Source organism: Trachypithecus francoisi, unplaced genomic scaffold (assembly GCF_009764315.1).
Source record: "Trachypithecus francoisi isolate TF-2019V2 unplaced genomic scaffold, Tfra_2.0 Lachesis_group10, whole genome shotgun sequence".
Classification (NCBI taxonomy): Eukaryota; Metazoa; Chordata; class Mammalia; order Primates; family Cercopithecidae; genus Trachypithecus; species Trachypithecus francoisi.
Genome location: NW_022681455.1, coordinates 2,893,440 through 2,916,182, shown reverse-complemented (window position 1 = coordinate 2,916,182; position 22,743 = coordinate 2,893,440). Strand labels below are relative to the sequence as shown.

Below are 22,743 nucleotides of genomic sequence, written 5' to 3'. Positions count from 1 at the left end.
GAAGATGTACACTCCTGTTTTTATTTATGCCTTTATTATAGTTAGAAAACGCTTTTTCTTTCATAAATACCACTTTAAAATGTACCTCAAAATACTGCCTAAAACATTTTGTGATTAAACATTTTATTCCTGAAACCCTAACTTCACATGACCCAAAGCAAAGATGATGATTGTAGCAACAAGTGGAAAGTCCACCAAGCAGGACTGTGGGAGTTGGAAGTAGGTCTCAATTACCAGTAATAACCTAGCGTGTGAATGTCTGTTTGCAAACCGACAGTCTCGGTTCTCCTTTGCCGCTCTGTGTCATCCTGCTTCCTTGGCTCTGCCCATTAACAGCAGTGTTCTTGTGGAGCTTGGGCCTTGTACGTAACTCCTCACAGGCAAACCTGGTTCTTCTCACCATGGTGCTGAGAGAGTGGGGGTGAAGGGAAGGCGCCAGAGCCAGGTGCAGGGACAGCAGTGCTGCTGCAGGCCTCTCATCCTGAGGGCTACAAGGCACTGGCAGGGAGGTGTTCTTCTCACCATCAGCATCCTGTCTCCTGCTAGGCAGTAGGAGGGTAAAAGGGGATTATGCTCAGGAAAGGCAGCCTCCGTGGCAGAGGCACCATGGAGAACCCCCATCTGTCCCAGTGACACACACGTCACTTCAGTAGCCTGTAGTTGCGGTATAAAATTTTAAAAAGTGTGTTAAAAAATGCCTTGCCCTTTTGCCTTTCAATATTAATTATTCAGCCTCTTTGGACTCTTAAGAGATTTGAGAACACCATTTGGATGGTGGTACAAGGAGCAAACAGAACTCACCCAGGCCCCTCCAGCAAAGCCTGGACCCTCCCTCCATTTTCCCTTTTGGGCTGTAGGATCCAAGGCTGCGTGGCGGCCAAGTAGTAACCGGACAGGTGTGGACAGGAGAGCTGAGGCTCATTACTTTACAGCAGTGCTCTTCTCAACTGGGGCAATTTTCTCCTTTCCTAGGACCATTTGACAATGTTTAGAGACATTGTTGTCACAACTGGGGTAGGGACAGGAGGAGAACAGTGCCCCTGGCATCTCGTAGGTAGGGGCAGGGATGCTGCCAGACATCCTACAAGGCACAAGACAGTCCCCACAACAGAGAATTACCCAGCCCGAGACGCTGACAGTGCCAAGGCTGATAGCTTGCTCTGCAGCCCTGTTTCAGGGGCGTGTATGTGTCTGCTAGAGTTGAGGGGGTTCACAGTCAGAATCAACAACACTGTTATCAGCCCAAGACACCAGAGTCCGTTCCGACAGCCAGACTGACCATCACCACACCCTTCTCGTCCTCCCTCTGGGGAGAGCTAAGCACACGGCCTTCCCTGTTTAGCAAAATGCCAGTGGAGACGCTGAGCGGCCCGTCCAGCTTCAGTCTTCTGAACTATTCTAGTTCTTTCATCCACCCCCAAGCTTCAGGTGGACTTTGAAAGGTTGGGTGCTACAGGCACAATTCCCACAGTCAGGAGTTGTTCTTTTTCACTCTGGCACACAGAAAAAATATGAAAATACTTTCACAGTACAGAGTAAACCGAGGAAGCCACTCAACAGTGTCAGCCCTGAGGTTCTGCTCTCACCCAGGGGTAGAGATCAGCATTTCCTGTTCCCTTTCCAGGGCGCCCAGGCTGGGTGAAAGTACCAGAATGCCAGGAAGTAACTTTAAAAGTCAATCAAGAATTTCTGCTGTAGTCACAGTTAGTAGTAATTCCTTGCAACAACTGTCTGGGAAATCTGATGTTTCTCCCCTCCTTGGTACCCCTTTAAATCTGTTCGGTTAATTTGAAAACTGAATATAAATTCAATTAATTTTAAAAATAATCGATAATTTAATGGAGTGAAGACTGCATGTGATTCTTAGAGCCTATAGTGACTGATACAGTATTTGATATCCATGTTAACAGACTCTAACGTGGCAATGAGCTGCAGTTGTGATTCAAAAAGTCTCCGAACAGGGCTTAGAATTTTACTGTACTTTTTTTTTTATAACAGGAGCCTACATGAAGAAGAGAGCACACAATTTTAAAAGTTGATTTTATGTTCTCTGAGTTTTTCTTCTTGCTTCAGCAAAACTCTAGGAAATGCTGATTTGCTTTCTAGGAAACCGATTTGCTTTCTAGGAAACCAGGGCGAGTATTAAAGGACCAGCCAGCAGGCAAGGCTAGGAGCAAAACTGCAAATTTATTTTTTGGTCAGCCAGCTTTGTGGGGGAGGGGTGAGGTCCGTCGGTCTCCCCTGCCGGAGACTGGGGAGTCACCTGGTGGGGCTCTCGGAGGAGGTTCCTAAAGCAGTCCCGACAGGAGCGGGGGCTGAGGAAGTTCGCGCAGCACGCCCGCCAGGAGCGGCTTTTATGTCCTGGGCCCGGGAGTGGGCGGGACATAGGCGGGTAAGGGGCGGGGTGGTAGGCGTGGCTAGGCGGGTTCCGGTTTTTCTCCGTGGGAGGTCGGGTTGCACCTGCACAGTCGACCTGTGTCTTTCCCGGCGGGAAAAGTTGATGGTGAAGAACCCGGAACTGCGCCATCTTGCCTCCGTTCGTCCAAACAAATGCCATAAGCTGAAAGAAACTGACCTTCCTCAGACATCACTTCTCTCCCTTTCCAAACCCAATTAGGAGTCATTTTTTGATTGGTGCCACGCCATTAAGAGGTCTTCCTGCTTACGCTTTCCTCAGAGTGGATTGTTGGCTGGGTGCAGTGGCTCATGCCTGATAGGCCAGCACTGTGAGGGGCCGAGGCAGGAGGATCACTTGAGTCCAGAAGTTTGAGACGGGCCTGGGCAACCCCTTTGCTGCAGACTTCTTTCCCCATTCCCCGGCTATGAAATACAGGAAACAATTTCTGCAGACACAGAACTTCCATCAGTGAGGACAGAATTCTGAATGCTCTGAGGCAGCCAACTTTTCTGGGGTTATGCACTGAGTGAGGAGTCTGCTTCAGCTGCCATAGCCCATCCAGGGTTAGTTCTGGCTGACGTAAATCAAGTAGTTCAGAAGGTCGATCCTGGCACACTGGTGGAGCGCCTGGGCCAGCTTCCCCACTGTGGCTCCCTTAATGCCTTCCCTCATCACCCACTTTTGGAGCATCTGGTAAACCTTTTCTTTTAGTCCATCTCGCTCATAGTCATGGTCAATTTCATCAATCTGAGACTGTGTGAAGCCCAGTTTACGGGCACAGTTTTTCCAGTGCTTTCCCAGATTTTCCCTGATTGGGTCCAGGTGTTTATCGGTCAGACTAGCGGTATTATCTGCCAAATGGGAAAGAGAAGAAGGTATCAAGCTAAAGCCCATTCAAACATTCCAGCTTCCTGAACTGCTAAAAAACCCAAGTGAAACGAAGAGTACCAGACGACAGGGAAAAGAATAACTTCTTAGTTCTATAGCTGTTGATGCACTGGCAGACATTTCACATGCCTGCTAGCCCACATGGAGTCTTTATGTGAATTAGAATAGGGCATTCCTGGCCTGGCATGGTGGCTCATGCCTATAACCCAACACTTTGGGAGGCCAAGGCAGGAAGATCATTTGAACCCAGGAGTTCTAGACCAGCCCTGGGCAACATAGCAAGACCCTGTCTCTATCAAAAAAAATTTTTTTTTAATTAGCTGGGTATGGTGGCACATGCCTGTACTCAGTTACTCCTCAGTTACTCAGGAGGCTGAGACAGGAGGATCACTTGAACCCAGGAGTTCAAGGCTGCAGTGAGCCATGATTGTGCCACTGTACTTCAGCCTGGGCCACAGAGCAGGATGTTGTCTCAAAAACAAAACAAATAAAAAAGAATAAGGCATTCCTCCTCCTAGTAGACACATCCCTGAGCCACAGCTGATGGCTCTGTGAACAAAACCCCATGTGGCTACGAGGTTGGGTGTTCTAGTCAATCTTAGCCCGTGACCCTGTTGGTATTAGACCTTCCTGGATGTAAAGGGAAAAACCACCATTTTTGTTCCTTTTAGACATTTTCCACTTACATCTGGCCACAGTGAAAGCCACTCAACTCCTGACCACCACCCCCACCCAACAGTTCACTTTCCTCTTAATCAAGGAATTGTCCGGCAGGTGTGAACCCATTCAGTTACAATGCCTTCCTTGTCCTTCAAGCGATTAGGTAACTACTCTTCAGGTCTGTTTCTGGACCCTTCCCCTCCTTTACCCCACCCCACCGCCAACTGACATTGCCTCTTCTCAAATAGCCATAACCTCTCTCCTTCTCCTGGTTCTTTCCCTTAGCCCTTCGTAAAAATAATAAAAGGAAACAAAAATGTAAAACAACTACAACAAAAATAATTCCTTAATCCCCACACTACCTCATTAAACAGAACATAAGGAAGAAAATATTTCATTTTTCCTTTCAACCTCTCTTCCTTCCTCAGCCCTCCATAACGTGGCTTGTATTGCCACCACTCGGTTGTCAGCAGTCCCAGAACTTCCCAAGATACTTTCCAAATTCTGTCAATATTTCTATAGGGGGTAGATCCTGCATTTCATTCGATTCTCACAGGTGCCCTTGACCATTCAGAAGTTCTGTTCTAGGTATTTAAAAGCTGTCCTTCAAATGGGTTAGACCAGGGGTTGGCAAACTATGGCCTGTGGGCCACATCTGGCTCCCTGCCAGCATTTGTAAATAAACTTTTATTGGAACACAGCCGTGCTCATTCACATATGTATTGTCTATGGTTGCTTTTGCACTACAATAAGAGAGTTGAGTAGTTCCAAGAGAGACCTCAAAGCCAGCAGGGCCTAACATTTACTACTGGTTCCTTTACAGAAAAAAAAAAAAAAAAAATAGCCAATCCCATGGTTAATTAGAAAGCTGGGTTCTTAATGAAGTTGTTTTGGCATCATGACTTTTTCCAGACTGTACTTTGGGATTAGCATTATGGGCCTGCACAGTAGAACCCTGTAAGAGATAGTCCTCTTGATTTTATTACAGAAGTGCTGTGGAGGGCACAGTCTTCTATCTTTTACAGGATCTCCTTTGATGAGGGCCTGACACAGCTATTTCTTCCAGGTCCGAGCAGTAATACTGATGATGCTAATGATGAAAGTTTAACACTTTTTATAGAACTTACTATGTGTCAGGCAGTGTTCTAAGCTTTTTATACATACCAACTCATTTAATTTTCACAACAAATCCATAAATACTGTGATTATCTCCATATTAAAAACAAATAAATTGCCCGGGCGTGGTGGCTCATGCCTGTAATCCCAGCAATTTGGGAGGCTGAGGCGGGCAGATCACGAGGTCAGGAGATCGAGACCATCTTGGCGAACATGGTGAAATCCTGTTTCTACTAAAAATACAAAAAAAATTAGCCGGGCGTGGTGGCAGGCGCCTGTAGTCCCAGCTTCTCGGGAGGCTGAGGCAGGAGAATGGCGTGAACCTGGGAGGCAGAGTTTGCAGTGAGCCGAGATCATGCCACTGCACTCCAGCCTGGGCGACAGAGCGAGACTCTGTCTCAGAAAATAAATAAATAAATAAATAACAAAGGAATTATATGGAAATTACAAAGATGTTTTGCAGAAGTAACATGAGAAAACTTTCAAGAAGAATTATCAGAGAAATTTTAAGATTCCACTATGTCCTTCTCACAAGTAAGAAAGTTCAAGGTTGCTAGACATGGGTCCCTCCAGGGTGTCTTACCAAAGATAGCTTGGTACTTGGAAGCTGGCTCTTCTTTCAAGTTCGTATTTGTGCTGTTTAGTAGTGATGAACTCGTCCCACCAACCTCCATATAATTGTAGGCTCCAATCTGAATGCCAGTGCTATTGTATATGGCATATTTTATAGATTCATCTGAATAAAGAGAAACACACAGGTAAGTAATTCTAGATCAAAAGCAAGAGAAAAAGTACAGCATGGCAAATAAGCAGGGCTTGACCCCAAACATTAAGTTAATTATCCTATGCCACCATTTAAACTTTTCTTCTTTAAAATCTGGCTAAACCACCTCATACCCATTAGGATGCCTACAATTAAAAAAAAAAAAGATAGAAATAACACATATTGACAAAGATGTGGAGAAAATGAAGCCCCTGTGCACTGCTGGTGGGAATGTGAAATGGTGCAGCCACTGCTATAAACAGTATAGTGGGCCAGGCGCAGTGGCTCACGCCTGTAATCCCAGCACTTTGGGAGGCCGATGTGGATCACCTGAGGTCAGGAGTTCAAGACCAGCCTGGCCAACATGGTGAAACCCCATCTCTACTAAAAATACAAAAATTAGCCAGGCACGGTGGTGGGTGCCTGTAATCCCAGCTACTCAGGAGGCTGAAGCAGGAGAATCACTTGAACCCAGTGAGCCGAGCTGAGATTGTGCCACTGCATCCCAGCCTGGCGACAGAGCGAGATTCTGTCTCAAAAGAAAAAAAAAAGAGCTATCGTGATTCTTCAAAAAAATTAAAGATAGAATTACCATATGATCCAGCAATTCCATTTCTGAGTATATACCCCAAAGAACTAAAACAGGTTCTAAGAAATATTTCTACCCATTGTTCATTGCAGTGTTATTCACAATAGCCGAAAGGTGGAAGTAAGCCAAGCACCCATGAGCAGATGAGTGGATAACCCAACTGTGGCCTAGCCACACAATGGAACAGTCAGCCTTGAAAAGGAACGGAATCACATCACATGCTACAACATGCATGAACCTTGAGGACATTTCCTAAGTGAATGAAGCCAGCCACAAAGACAAATGCTGCACGATTCCACTCATATGAGGTACCTAGAATAGTCAGAGTCACAGAAACGGAGAGTAGAATGGTGATTGTCAGGGGCTAGGAGGGGAGCTGGGGAGTTGGTGTTTAATGGATACAGAATTTTAGTTTTGCAAGATCAAAACAGTTACGTAGATAGATGGTGGTGATGGTTGCAAAACAACGTGAATGTTAGGTAATGCCACTGTAAAAATGGTTAAAATGGTATGTTTTATGTTTTTGAATTTTACCATAAAAAAATGTGGCTACGTCAGAAAACAGAGGTGGATGAACAGCACAGCACAGCTCAGCCACACTTCCCAGCACTATCCCACGACTCTGAACATCTGTGAAGGGTCCTCCTCCTTTACCTGATAAACTCAAATCTCTCAGGTTCAGTATTCAGGAGCTAGCCACAGCTCTGCCCTACCCTCTGTCTCTGATCTTCCTTTCACTGTCTCCGCCCTCGCTCCACTCCAGAGACTCCAGTCCCACCAGATTTCCCACTGATCTGCTGACATGGTGCTCCTGCTTCTGCCTGGACTGTTGACCTTCTGACGTGTTTCTCCCTATCTGTGATTTTCTGACACAGGCCCAGCACAAATTCCCCCTCCTTCCGTGAGCCTGCACTGTAATCCTAGACTCGGCACTCTGCCCTGGGCCGCTCTGTATCTGAGCTGGGTCTGTCTGACTTCTCCACTAGAATGTGAGTCCCGAGAGGGCAACGACCAAACCCACTTGTTTTTGTATTCCTTACACTCGCTAGCCTGGGACTGGTACAGGGCATGGGCTCAGTGACATTCATGCTGAGCTGAATTTGTCAAGTGAGGTCGGTACTGTCCCTAAAGAGCACTTAGCATATCCGTGTAGGAGAGAGAAGGTGGTCGAGAAGACAGTTCTGAGGAGGGAAATGAATAGCAGCTCTAGGTGCCTCCGTCAGCACACCTGACCCTAAGGTAGGCCGCCCTCTGGACCAGGCACCATGCTCATTTGTTGCATTTTCTCTGAGGAAGCCAAGGAAACTGGGGACCCTCTCTACAGAAAGGTGTAAGAAATATAGGATGTGCACACACACACCATCTGTATGTAGTTCTGGGTGTTCGTGAAGCTGCTGAAACTGGGGTCCTTGGAATCCTAGCAAGGAACCCCTGTGACAGTCTCTGAGGTGCCTTCCAGCACTCAAGGCTGTCTAGGTGTTCTTGTTAACAGTGAGAATAACAGTGCTAATAACAGAGCTACCATTTACTGAGCACTTATTCTGTGCATCGTCAGGCACAGTGCTAAGCTGCCTTACCCTGTTTAATCCTCCTGGACCACCACCTCCAGCTTATACTGACACTGTGTTTGTCACTCACAGTCTGCGCTCACCACGGGCTTACATGGAGGTTTACCCTGCACCTCTCTACTTGGAGATTTGTTTTCTTGAATCAGTGCTTTCTGCCCAAATCTGGCCACTGGAAAAACCATGAAAGTTATGAAATAGAGAAACTAATGCAATATTAGAAACATACTAGAGCTTACAATGTATAAATTTTCAGTTGTAACATTTTCATTTATAATTGAGGAGAATGAACTCTGGAGAGGCAAACGACTTTCCCAAAGCAAAGTCACCCACTGTGGTGACTGGCACACGCAGGACTCGACTTGGGTCTCCTGACCCCTAGCCCAGTGAGCTTTCCTTTTCTTTTTTTTTTTTTTTTTGAGACGGAGTCTCACTCTGTCGCCCAGGCTGGAGTGCAGTGGCTGGATCTCAGCTCACTGCAAGCTCCACCTCCCGGGTTCATGCCATTCTCCTGCCTCAGCCTCCCAAGTAGCTGGGACTACAGACGCCCGCCACCTCGCCTGGCTAGTTTTCTGTATTTTTTAGTAGAGACGGGGTTTCACCATGTTAGCCAGGATGGTCTCGATCTCCTGACCTCGTGATCCGCCCATCTCGGCCTCCCAAAGTGCTGGGATTACAGGCTTGAGCCACCGCGCCCGGCCCGAGCTTTCCTTTTCTAACCTCACTTCAAGCAGCACAGTGAATGAAAACAGTGGGTCTAGGAGCTCTTTCACTGAGAGGAAGACATTTATTTTCCTTTTGTACTTACTGGATACACACACCCTTCTTCTATGGTATGGCAAATTAGAAAACTCACATTTTGGTACAGAGTTAGGACATTCTGATAACAAAAGCAAGCAGAAGACATTTAAATTTGCAAGGAGAAACTCAGCGTGTTCATTTACTACCTCAATACTTGGCAGGATCATCTTTGGGAGCAGAAACACAGAAATTTCTATTATTTATTATAGATCCAAGTGCCCCTTCCCCACTGAAAGCATCTCAGAATCCTGAAGAAGCTGGATCCCTGTACATCTGTCACTGGCAGAACCAGGAACCAGAGCAAGAGTGAAAACAGAAAGAGATTTTGGCACTAAACTAGTGTATTTGGGTTGCTCATGTCGAAAGAAGATAAAAAATGACACATTAAATATTGGTTTAGGGTCTGCCTTCCGTCCACGAGGATTTAAACTGTATGAGGGAAGGGACTCAGGCTGTGCTCAGTTATAGCTCCAGTGCCTGGAGAACTGCATGGCACAAAGTGGAAGTGCTTTGGAATTTTTTTTTTTTTTCTTTTTTCTTTTCTTTTTTTGAGATGGAGTCTCGCTCTGTCACCCAGGCTGGAGTGCAGTGGTGTGATCTCGGCTCACTGCAACTTCTGCCTCCCAGGTTCAAGTGATTCTCCTGCCTCACCCTCCCAAGTAGCTGGGATTACAGGCGTGTACCACTATGCCCCGCTATTTTTTTTTTTTTTTGTATTTTTAGTAGATACGGGGTTTCACTGTGTTAGCCAGGATAGTCTCAATCTCCTGACCTCATGATCTGCCTGCCTCAGCCTCCCAAAGTGCTGGGATTACAGAATTTTTTTTTTTTTTTTTTTGTCTGAGACACAATCTCACTCTGTTTCCCAGGCTGGAGTGCAGTGGCATAGCTCAGCTCACTGTAACATCTGTCTCCAGGGTTCAAGTGATTTTCCTGCCTCACCCTCCCTAGTAGCTGGGGCTAAAGGCATGCGCCACCATGCCCGGCCAATTTCTGTATTATTTAGTAGAGACAGGGTGTCACCATGTTAGCCAGGCTGGTCTCGAACTCCTGGCCTCAAGTGATCCACCCACCTTGGCCTCCCAAAGTGCTGGGATTACAGGCATGAGCCACCAGGCCTGGCCAACCATGGCCCCAGCTGAAATTTTTCTTGACTTAATCATGAATGAATAAAATGATACGGAAATACTAATGAAAAATTTTATCCCCAGACATGAAGGAAACAAAAGGACATTCTGCTCATAGGATTATACATGACTTGGATACTGCCCAATGTCTAATCTAGTAATTTGCATTCTGCAGATCTTATAATAAAACCTATGGCCGGGCGCGGTGGCTCAAGCCTGTAATCCCAGCACTTTGGGAGGCCGAGACGGGCGGATCACGAGGTCAGGAGATCGAGACCATCCTGGCTAACACGGTGAAACCCCGTCTCTACTAAAAAATACAAAAAAATTAGCAGGGCGAGGTGGCGGGCACCTGTAGTCCCAGCTACTCGGGAGGCTGAGGCAGGAGAATGGCGTGAACCCAGGAGGCGGAGCTTGCAGTGAGCTGAGATCTGGCCACAGCACTCCAGCCTGAGCGGCAGAGCGAGACTCCGTCTCAAAAAAAAAAAAAAAAAAAAAAAAAAATAAAACCTATGGAAAAAATCGAGGATGTTTGCAAAGGATGTTTTTGGAGAATTTGGTGTTTTGAAAGAAACTGTAACTAAGCTCTGTGGTTCTCAAAGCTTCCTGTACCTGAGTTGATTTCAGGATCTCCAGGACACTTGTGGGTATCACTGGTAGATGCCGTCCAGGTGGTTAAGGTGATGTTGGTGAGTATTATTTGATAAAAATGCTGGATATTACATTAAATCACTTCTATTCTAGACTGCCAGTCACTACTATCACATACCTTTTACTTCACCTGATAGATATATGGGAGTTAAAAGAAAATTTTTCATCACTAATGGTAGTCTTTGAACTATATAAGAAACAAAAATATCCAAAACTGATTTCTTACCTTCAAAAAACAGCAAGCAAGGTAAAAGCAAATAAGCAGATAACGTCCCATTTATCGGAGACTGGGTGAAATAGGACTACTATGCACTCCAGATTAGAGTCAAAGACGCCTGCCAGTCACAAGGACCTCCCGATGCTTGCGGACATCTGTGATGAATCCTAGCCCCAGATGAAACACTCCCAGACCAAGTGGCCTGGCGGAGTCCATTCCACAGTGGCAACTTGCATCTGGCAGCGGACGATACCCTCTGTCCCCATCACAACCCACAATCTACAATAGAGCTGGTTGGTTGCTTTATTTTCCGAAAAATAAACAAAGACAAGATTGTGACTATCAAAGACCCATTTACCTGTCAGTGGCAAGGAGGTGAATGGCATCGTGGGTGTGTTTCCCACATAGTTGGTCTCAGGCACTGGGATTTTATGCAGACTAGACATAGGACTTGGAAGCAGCCCATACCAAACTCTGGGATCTGCTGTTCCTGGATCCAGTGGTCTTGTTCCAAAGCCATGGGAGCTATATAATACATTGTTCCGATATGGCACTTGAGGTTGGCTGGTAAGCCCTGAGGGCTGGTGCACTGCATTACCATGACTGGTTGCACTAGAATAAGCGGTGCCTTTTACCTCTGTATTCTGAAAATTCTCATAAGGTCTTTGCTGTGCAAAAGGGTCATGGGAGACCCTTCGTCTCCTTTCCTCTTCTCTGTTGTAAGCCACATTCTGTCTGGGCTGCTGTTTCATCGGCCTGTCCATGCGGCTGCCATAGAGATGGTAGTTGGCTTCCTCTTGGAGTTTACTCTGCAGACTGGGTTCATTCTCTTCTTGCTGGTGCTCCAGGGAGGGGGCAAACCAGGACTCCTCCACAGGACCCATCCCAAGTCCCTGGGAACTGTGCAGTGAACCAGGCTGTTCTGTGGCTGAGAAGAAATGATCAACATTAGAATGGGTTTTGTGAAACATTAAAAAGTAAAATAAAATCTGAGCACCATCATGAATCTGTATCTCAGAGGGATGCACAGAAAACAAGTAAGAGACCAGTCCAAAGCATTTAGGAGATGGTCCTCTTCCCACAAGCTTTACAAATAATAGGAGCTCCTCGCTGGCAGTGAGAGAGTACTAGGAAAATTATAGCAAGCAAGAGAAAAGCGGCTGTTGCAGGGATGATCAAGGAAAAAAGGGACTTGGTTTGGAGCAGAGAAGGTAGTTGTCTCCTTGGAGTGATTCAGGTGAAAAATAAGATCTGCAACTGGGCGCAGTGGCTCACGCCTGTAATTCCAGCACTTTGGGAGGCCGAGGCGGGCGGATCACCTGAGGTCAGAAGTTCGAGACCAGCCTGGCCAACATGGCGAAACCCCGTTTCTACTGAAAATACAAAAATTAGCCAGGCATGATGGTGCATGCCTGTAATCCCAGCTGCTTGGGAGGCTGAGGCAGAAGAATCGCTTGAACCTGAAAAACAGAGGTTGTAGTGAGCCAAGACCATGCCACTGTACTCCAGCCAGGGTGACAGAGGGACTCCGTCTCAAAAAAAAAAAAAAAAAAACTGCAGCAGCTCTGTCCTAAGCACGTCCCATGAATTCTTTCATTCTTGAAGAGCCCTATGAGAGGAGGAGCAATTATTATGATTTGATGGGTGAAGTTTAGAAGAGGTTAAGTAATTAGCCACACATCAGGTAGCTAAGTGGCTTCAGTATCCTATACTCTGCCATCCCTTTTGTTACAGTGAAAAAAGTATTCCTACTTGACCTGAGATAAGCCTCTCTGCTTGTAGTCTGGCTCTAAGTCACTCCGACCTCCTCAGGGACTTTGCTCTCACATATGTCCCCCACCTTCTTCTGAATCGTCACTTCTCCCCATCAGATATGTTAGGCCTTTTGTTCAGAACACTATGACTGGTGAGCACACTGTTACTTCATATTTCAAATACATGTAATTTGACTCTCGAATATTATAAATTCCTTTAAGGCAGGTGTTCACTTTTATAGTTTCTTCTGTTTCCCATGTGGTCCTGAGTAGCATTTTAGAGTGGAGTGAATGAGTAACCAAACACATAAATGAATGGATTTTGAGCACAGTGTGACTTACCTGAATTTGACCTGCTCGGAGGCACTGCCACACAATCAAGCTGGAGAGACTGCATTCTCTTCACAACTGCATTTTGGTTTGAATACTCTTTCTATAATTAAGAGCATAAATACACACTTTAACAGCAGAAAATATTGAGTCCCAGAAAATTATAAATGAGAATTCATATTTTCAGAAGGTAGAAATTTCACATAGATCTTACAAATAGTAATTTTTTTTCATTAATGTTTTTCCCAAATAGCCAAAATGATCTTTAAAAAGAACAAGGTTGGAGGACTCACAGTTCCTGATTTCAAAACTTACTACAAACCTACAGTATTCAAAGCAGTGTCGTACTGGCATAAAGACAGGCACATATGCCAGTGGGGCAGAATGGAAACCCCAGGAATAAACCCTCCCATAAACAGCCAATTGATTTTTGACAAGGTTGCCAAGACCATTCGATGGTGAAAACTGAATATACACATATGAAATAATGAAGTTGGACCCTTATTTCATACCATATAAAAACTCAAAATGGATCAAAGACTTGATTTAAGGGCTAATGCCACAAAAATTCTTAGAAGAAAACAAGTAAAAAGCTTCATGACATTGGACTTGGCAGCGATTTCTTGGTTATGACACAAAAGCACAAACAAAAGTAAAAAGTAAAAATACATCAGAATTAAAGCTCTGTGCATCAAAGGATACTATGAAGAGAGTAAAAAGATAACCCACAGAATAAGGAAAAAATACTTTGGGAGGCCAAGGTGGGTGTATCACATGAGGTCAGGAGTTCGAGACCAGCCAGGCCAACATGGTGAAACCTTGTATCTACTAAAACTACAAAAACTAGCCAGGTGTGGTGGTGTGTGCCTGTAGTTCCAGCTACTCAGGAGGCTGAGGCAGGAGTATCTCGAACCTGGGAGGCAGAGGCTGCAGTGAGCCACCATTCCGCCACTGCACTCCAGCCTGGGTGGCGACATAGTGAGACTCTGTCTCAAAAAATAATAATAATAAAATAAATAAAATAATGGGGAAAAATAGCAAACCATATATATCTGATAATGGATGAAATCCAGAACATTGGCCGGGCGCGGTGGCTCAAGCCTGTAATCCCAGCACTTTGGGAGGCCGAGGCGGGCGGATCACGAGGTCAGGAGATCGAGACCATCCTGGCGAACACGGTGAAACCCCGTCTCTACTAAAAAATACAAAAAACTAGCCGGGCGAGGTGGCGGGCGTCTGTAGTCCCAGCTACTCGGGAGGCTGAGGCAGGAGAATGGCGTGAACCCGGGAGGCGGAGCTTGCAGTGAGCTGAGATCCGGCCACTGCACTCCAGCCCCGGCGACAGAGCAAGACTCCGTCTCAAAAAAAAAAAAAAAAAAAAAGAAATCCAGAACATTAAAAAAAAAATCCTACAACTCAACAACAAAAAACCAACAACCCAATTCAAAAATGGGCAAAGAACTTGAATAGCGGTTTCTCCATAGAAAATATACAAATGGCCAATAAGCCATGAAAAGATGCTCAACATCATTAGTCATAGGGAAATGCAAGTCAAAACCACCATGAGGTACACTTTCATACTCTTTATAGTGACTGTAATACAAAAATGATAAATAGTGTTGGTAAGATGGTGGAGAAATTAGAATCCTTGTGCATTGCTGGTGAGGAATATAAAATGGGGTAGCTACTGTGTAAAATAATTTAACAGTTCTTAAAAGTTAAACATGGCCAGGCATGGTGGCTCACGCCTGTAATCCCAGCACTTTGGGAGGCCAAGGCAGGCAGATCACCTGAGGTTAGGAGTTGGAGACCAGCCTGGCTAACATGGTGAAACCCCCATGTCTACTAAAAATACAAAAAAATTAGCTGGGCGTAGTGGCACACGCCTGTAATCCCAGCTATTCGGGAGGCTGAGGCACAAGAATCACCTGAACCGGTAGGTGGAGGTTGTAGTGAGCCCAGATTGTGCCACTGCACTCCAGCCTGAGTGACAGAGTGAGACTGTCTCAAAAAACAAAAAACAACAAAAAAAAACCCCAAAGATTCAAACAATGCAGAATCACACAGAATAACACCCAAACATTCCTTGAGCACCTACTCTTCCATTCCCCTGAAGTAAGCCTTATCCAGAGTGTGGTGCATATCACTCTTCTTCTCTCTCTAGGAATTTGCACACACATTCCAGAAATATACTATATATATGTGTGTGTGTATATGTGTATGTATATATGTGTGTGTGTGTGTATATATTTATATATTTTATTTTTTTTGAGACACAGTTTCACTCTGTCGCCCAGGGTGGAGTGTAGTGGCACGATCTTGGCTCACTGCAACCTCCACCTCCCGGGTTCAGCAATTCTCATGCCTCAGCCTCCTGAGTAGCTGGGATTACGGGTATGCACCACCACACCTGGCCAGTTTTTTTGTATTATTAGTACAGACAGGGTTTTGCCATGTTGGCCAGCTGGTCTCCAACTCCTGACCTCAAGTGATCCGCCCACCTCGGCCTCCCATAGTGCTGGAATTACAGGCATTAGCCACTGCACCCGGCCAATATATATATATATATGTATACACATATTTTTTTTAACATTAAAAGGACCACACTGTAAGTATTGTTATGTGACTTATTTTTTCACTAACAGCTAATCTTGAAGATCTTTCTATATCATTACATGTTAGTTGCCACCTCTTTCTCTTAAATGGCTATTAGTATTTCTCTTAAATGGCTATTAGATGAATCATAATTTAGGGCATTTACTTTTGGGCATTTGAGTTGTTTCTAATTTTTCACTCTTATAAACTAAGGTGCAAAGAACGGAAGCTACATCTTTGAGTGTCCATGTGAGTGGTACAGATTACTGAGAGTAGAATTGCAACAAAACTTATGGGCTTGTGGAGTTTGGTGGATGCCTCACCTTCTAATGAACTTCTCCAGTTTACACTCTTACCAGTACTGCAGAAGACTGCTTGTTATTCTGCATTTTCACCAACACATTGTATCGCCAATCTTTCGAAAATTTCAATCTAATGGATGAAAAACTGTAACAGGTTCATTTTGCCTTTCTTTGTTGGCAAGGCCAAATATCTTTTCTGAAGTATGTTGTTCAGTTTCTTTTTTGAATTGTCTGTGTTCTTTGTCTATTATCTTTCTTTTGAATTATTTTTTTGTTTGTTTGAGACTGAGTCTCGCTCTGTTGCCCAGGCTGGAGTACAGTGGCGTGATCTCGGCTCACTGCAAGCTCCGCCTCCTGGGTTCACACTATTCTTCTGCCTCAGCCTCCCAAGTAGCTGGGACTACAGGCTCCCACCACCATGCCTGGCTAATTTTTGTATTTTTAGTAGAGACAGGGTTTCACCATGTTGGCCAGGATGGTCTCGATCTCCTGACCTTGTGATCCGGCCGCCTTGGCCTCCCAAAGTGCTGGGATTACAGGCGTGAGCCACTGTGCCCAGCCTATTTTTGTTTTTAATTTGTAGGCATTCTATTAAATATTCTGGATATTAATCCTTTGCTAAACACAATTTCTCCTTTTCAACTCCCTTTCCATTTTCATGAGGTCATATACAATAATCTTTTTCTTTATACTTTGCGAATTTTGTGTGTAGCTTAGAATAACATGGATTGATTTTGGACTTTGTGGTAGACACAGTGATGGGCCTGTCAGATTCCCCCGCAAGGAGGGATTTGCTGCCCTGTTGCAAGGAGCTGAGTGAACACACAGCCTGCAGCTGTGAACTTCTTTGCCCCAGGTACTCCCCTTCTGAGCCAGTGATTGAGAAAGGCAAGGAGATAAAGCCTTGGCCATTTCAGTCTGACGTGGGATAAGCCTGAGGGGCATTTGCTCAGCGCTCCTGCTGCCAGAGCTCTCTGTCAGGCTTCGATGCCCTCGACTTCCTCTGTTCATTCCTGCTTCCCACTCCTTCCTTGCACCCCAATCTCCAACTCAGTGGCTGCTTCTGGAAAACCCAACCTGCAAAGACTCACCTTTTCTATTAATCTACTTGATTATCCTTGCTGTAGTCTACACTGTTCTGATCTCCTTCTTCAGAATTTTCTTAGCTATCTTTGTACATTTTTTCTTTCACACAAACTTAAGAGTCAGCTTGTTGAATTCCATAAAGAATTTGGTTGTGCTTTTAATTAGGATTGCACTCCTTTTATAAATGACGTTGGGGAGAATAGGCAGCTTTAGTACGTCAAGTCTTTCCATCCATCAACACATTTCACTGTTTATTTGGATTTATTTCATGTCATTTAGAAAAGCCTTGCCATGTTTGCCAATGTTTAGACACATAATATTATCTTATTGTGGTTTTAATTTGCATTTCTCTAATTACTAGTAAAGTTGTGCGTGTTTTTGGTATATTTATTCTCTTTGGTGAAGGCCCATTCAACTATTTCATCCCTGTTTTAACTGGGTTGCGTATCTTTTCCTTTCTGATTTATAAAATTTCTCTGGATTTTATGTATTCAAGTGCTTGGTCAGTTATGTGTGTGTTGCACTTCTCCCCTTCTGTGACTTGTCTGCTTATTTATTTATGTATTGGAGATGGGGGTCTCGTTCCATAACCCAGGCTGGAGCACAATGGCGCGGCCTCCCGGACCCAAGCAGTCCTCTCATCTCAGCCTCCTGAGTAGCTGGGACCACAGGTGCACACCACCATGCCCAGCTAATTTCTTTTTTTCCTTTTTTTGAGACGGAGTCTCGCTTTGTCGCCCAGGCTGGAGTGCAGGGACTCGATCTCGGCTCACTGCAAGCTCCGCCTCCCGGGTTCACCCATTCTCCTGCCTCAGCCTCCGAGTAGCTGGGACTACAGGCGCGCACCACCACGCCTGGCTAATGTTTTGTATTTTTAGTAGAGACAGGGTTTCACCGTGTTAGCCAGGATGGTCTCAATCTCCTGATCTCGTGATCTGCCTGCCTCGGCCTCCCAAAGTGCTGGGATTACAGGCTTGAGCCACTGTACCCGGCCCTAATTTCTTAATTATTATTTGTAAAGAGGAGGTCTCACTATGTTGCCCAGGCTAGTCTCGAACTCCTGGCCTCAAGTGATCCTCCTACCTCAGCCTCCCAAAGTGCTGGGATTACAGGCATGAGCCACCATGCCCAGCTTCCATTCTCTTAATAGTTCATTTTGATGAATAAAAGTTTTTAAATGAATTTATAAATTAATTTAAACATTTTATAAATTTATAAATGTATAAAATAAATGTACCTAAATTTATAGAATTTTACAATGAATTCATTTACAAATTCATTTTTAAAAATCAATTCTTACCACTACAACTAATGCTTTTGTGTACTGTTGAGGATTCCCCATCCTGAGGATATGAAGAAATTCTCCTATATTTTCCAATAGCTTTATGATTTTATCTTTCACATTTCTGTCAGTAATCAACCTGGAGCTGATTTTTTGGTATGGTGTAAGGTAGAAGCCCAATTTCATTTTTGTACCATGCGGATACCCGGTTGTCTCAGCACCATTTATTGAAAAGACTGTCATTTCCCCACTGCTCTACAGTGCCATCTCTGTCAAAATCAAGTTTCTAGGTATGTGTAAATCCATGGTTTTCAACTCCATTCCAACAGTATCTGTCCACCCCACACCAATACCACTGTCTTTTTAATATAGCTTTATAATTCTTGAGAAGAATCTGATAAGGCAAGCCCTTCACTACTAGTCTTGTCCTTCCTCAAGGGCATTTTGGCTGTTCTTACTCTCTTCTTTACCTTTTCATATGGATTTCAGAGTGGGTTTGTCAAGTTCCACTCCTCACACCCACTTTCCATACACACAAAACTAAAAGGTTGAGATACAGGCCTGGTGTGGTAGCTCACACCTGTAATCCCAGCCCTTTGGGAGGCCGAGGCAAGTGGATCATTTGAGGCCAGGAGTTCAAGACCAGCCTGGCCAACATGGTGAAACCCCATGTCTACTAAAAATAAAAAAATTAGCCAGGTATGGTGGCGCACGCTTTTAATCCCAGCTACTCGGGAGGCTGAGGTAGGAGAATCGCTTGAATTCAGGAAGCAGAGGTGGCAGTGAGCTGAGATTGCGCCTCTGAACTCCAGCTTGGGCAACAAAGCAAGACTCTGTCTCAAAAAACAAAAAACAAAAAACAAAAAACTTGACTGGGCACAGTACCTCACGCCTGTAATCCCAACACTCTGGGAGGACAAGGCGGGTAGATCATGAAGTCAGGAGATTGAGACCATCTTGGCTAACATGGTGAAACCCCATTTCTATTAAAAAATACAAAAAAAAAAAAAAAAAAAATTAGCCAGGCATGGCGGCGGGCACCTGTAGTCCCAGCAGCTACTCAGGAGGCTGAGGCAGGAGAATGGTGTGAACCCAGGAGGTGGAGCTTGCAGTGAGCCGAGATAGCGCCACTACACTCCAGTCTGGGAGATAGCAAAATTCTGTCTCAAAAAAAAAATAAAGAATAAAAAAATAAAAAACTTGAGATATTGGTTGGGATGGCATTGATTCCATAGATCCATTTGGGAAGAGCTGACATCTTCATACTATGGTGACTTTCACATCACAAAGTAAATGGTGTATTTCTTCACTTATTTAGGTCTTGTTTTATGTCTCTCAATTAAGGTTATACTTTCAGAGTTACTACATACCTTTTGTAAGACTTATTTTTATATATTGATTTTTATAACTAGATAAACGTATTAATTTAAAAGATACTTTTGAATTTTCGATGTACACATCCTGTAACCTATGAACAGTTTTGTTTCTTCTTTTCCAATCCTATATCTCTTCTTTCTTTTTCTTGCTCTACTGAAATAGCTAAGACCTCCCGTACCAGGCTGACCAGAAATGGGGGTGGCAAGTAGCTTGGTCTTGCATACCATTTCAAAGAAAGGTGGGCTGGGCACAGTGGCGCACGCCTTGTCATTCCAGCACTTTGGGAAGCTGAAGAGGGCAGATGGCTTGAGCTCGTGAGTTTGAGACCAGCCTGGGCAACATGGCAAAATCCTGTCTCCACAAACAATACAAAAGTTATCCAGGCATGGTGGTGCATGCCTGTGGTCCCCGCTACTCAGGAAGCTGAGGTGAAAGGACCCCTTCAGCCTGGGAGGTCGAGGATGCAGTGAGCCGTGATCGCGCCACTGCACTCCAGCCTGGGCAACACAGTAAGACCTTGCCTCAAAAAAACCAAACCAAAACAAAGTCTGTTAACATTTTGTTAAAATAAGCACAAAACTTCTGGTCGTTTCAAGATACCTTATTATCAGAAAAGGAATTTCTTCTCTGACTTGCTAGTATTTTTAATCATAAATAACTATTATGTTTTATTAACAGATTTTTCTGCATCTATTGAAAAGACACATCTTTTCCTCCTTTAATAAGACAATGTAATAATTATCATGACAGATTTTCATAAAGTTAAACTAACTTTGCATTCTGGGAAGAAACCCAATTTTGCTTTTGTTCTTTGATGAATTCAGTTTGTTTATAGTATTTTATTTAGAACTTTTGCACCTATACTGTTAAACAAGATTGGTCTCTAATTTTCCTTTCTTGTACCTTATTTTCCAGTTTTGGGAATCAAGGTTATGCTTATACAACGTGACTCTGGAGAGTTCTGTCTTCTCTATTATCTACAGAAAACTGTAGAAGATTGACATAATTTCTTCATTGAATATTTGGTAGAAGTCATTGATGAAGCTCTCTGTGGGATTTTCTCTAGAGGAAGATTTTTTTTATCACTGCTTCTTTTAATAGTTACAGGAATACTCAAAGTTTCTATCTCTATTTGAGTTACCTTTGCTAAATTGTACTTTTTAAAGACATTGGTCTATTTTATCTAAATTTTAAAATAATTAACAAAAAGTTGTTCATAATATTCTCTTAAATACCATTTGATGTCTGCAGGACCTATTTTGATTCCTCCTTATTCATGGATTTCTATCTTGTCTCCTTTTTTATAAGTCTTTCTTTTTTTTTTCTTAGAAGTAGGGTCTCACTCTGTCACCCAGGTTGGAGGGCAGTGGCATGATCATAGCTTACTCCAGCCTCAAACTCTTGGGCTCAAGCAGTCCTCCCATCTCAGCCTTCCTGGGACAACTGGCACATGCCACCATGTCTTATTAATTTTTTATTTTATTTTCTTAGAGATGGGGTCTCACTATGTGGCCTAGGCTGGTCTCAAACTCCTGGCCTCAAACAAGATCCTCTCACCCTAGCCTCCCGAGTAACTGGGATTACCTCACACCTGGATCTATCAGTCTTAATTAGTCTATTTTATTAGCCTTTCAAATAACCAATATTTGGATTTTTTTGATCCTCTATTAGTTACTTTCTGCATCATTAATTTATGCTCTTTTCCTTATTATTTACTTCTTTTTTCTCTAGGTTTATTTTACTATCTTCTTCAGATGTTTGGCTAATTAATTTTCAGCCTTTCTTCACATAATATATATAATATTTATTTATTTAAGGTTATATTAAGTACTCCTTTGCAAAGTGCATTTTATAATTTTAATATGTAGTTGTTTTGTTAGCCTTCAGTGAAAAATATTTTCTAAATACCATTGTGATTTATTTTTTTTGACCCAAGGGATATTTAAAAGTATATTTCTTTACTTCTAACCACGTAAGATTTTCCAGTTACCTTTTCAAAATTAATTTTGGGCATAACTGAAATATAGTCAGAGGACATTTTTATGATTACAATCCTTTTAAATTGAGACACAGGGTCAGGTTTTGAACACGCTCTGTATGTTCTTGAAAAGCCTTTACAGTAGATACTCTGCAGTTATTACGTACAGCGTATCGTATGTTTCCATTAGGTCAAGTGTGTTAGTCACGTTCTTCACATCTTCTATAGCCTTACTGATTTTTGTTTGCTTGTTCTATCAACTGAAGAGAGATGTATATTAAAATCTTCAGTTGTAGGCCGGGCGCAGTGGCTCACGCCTGTAATCCCAGCACTTTGGGAGGCCGAGGCGGGCAGAGCACGAGGTCAGGAGATGGAGACCATCCTGGCTAACACGGTGAACCCCGTCTCTACTGAAAATACAAAAAATTAGCCGGGCGAGGTGGCGGGCGCCTGTAGTCCCAGCTACTCGGGAGGCTGAGGCAGGAGAATGGCGTGAAGCTGGGAGGCGGAGCTTGCAGTGAGCCGAGATCACGCCACTGCACTCCGGCCTCGGGGACAGAGCGAGACTCCGTCTCAAAAAAAAAAAAAACTTCAGTTGTAATTGTGGATTTGTCTGTTTTTCTTTGAGTTCTGTCACTTTTTGCTGTGTTGACTTTGAGGTCATGTTATTGACCGTAGATTCACATTTAAAGTGGTTATACTTTCCAGATGCATTGGGCCTTTTATCATTATGAAATATTCCTGATTGTTTGAGGGAATGGTTTTTTGCCTTGGAGTTTATCTTAGCTGACTCCAATCTTTTTTCTAAATTATATTTTAAAATCTGTTTGCCTGTTTCATTTGCAGTAGCCTCCTGTTCATGATGATGGGGGTACGTTGCTGGAAGACGTATGGCAGTAGCTTGATTCCAGAGTCGGCGGGGGCGGGGCAGGGTGGTCTCCATTCCTCTTGGTTGATTGGTCCCTAACGGGGGCTTGTCATGCCCTTCTCACCCCAGACACCACCTCCTTGCTTCAGTCTTGGGCAGATGCTACTGCCATCTGTTGCTGAGTACAGGGGAAGTAGGGAGGGAAGCCAACTTTCCTAAACAGCATAAATGAGGTTCTCAGTGACGCCCCTGTCAGCGCCCCAGGTGACTGTGCTGTTACTTCTGCACACTGACCCAAGACTGCCCCTCCGGCACCTCTTCCTCAGCATTATGCCTTGGGTTAGTACTCCTTTTCTGTTATATGTCTCAGCAGAATAAATCTGTGGTCGTTCTATC

At 44.0% G+C, this 22,743-nt stretch overlaps 1 protein-coding gene across 3 annotated transcripts in view; it reads right to left on the bottom strand.

The window, feature by feature from the left end:
* Positions 1 to 2,168: 2,168 nt before the first annotated feature.
* The window catches only part of RIPK1 (receptor interacting serine/threonine kinase 1), a 46,598-nt gene continuing 26,023 nt past the window's right edge, over positions 2,169 to 22,743 (bottom strand). For all 3 annotated transcript variants that reach the window (XM_033216071.1, XM_033216069.1, XM_033216070.1), the window contains exons 8-11: positions 12,872 to 12,962; positions 11,134 to 11,703; positions 5,646 to 5,798; positions 2,169 to 3,249 (exon numbers count right to left, since the gene is read on the bottom strand). In XM_033216071.1, coding sequence (XP_033071962.1) covers positions 2,963 to 3,249; positions 5,646 to 5,798; positions 11,134 to 11,703; positions 12,872 to 12,962 — 1,101 coding nt within the window. In that variant the 3' untranslated portion in view covers positions 2,169 to 2,962. The remainder of the gene's footprint in view (positions 3,250 to 5,645; positions 5,799 to 11,133; positions 11,704 to 12,871; positions 12,963 to 22,743) is intronic.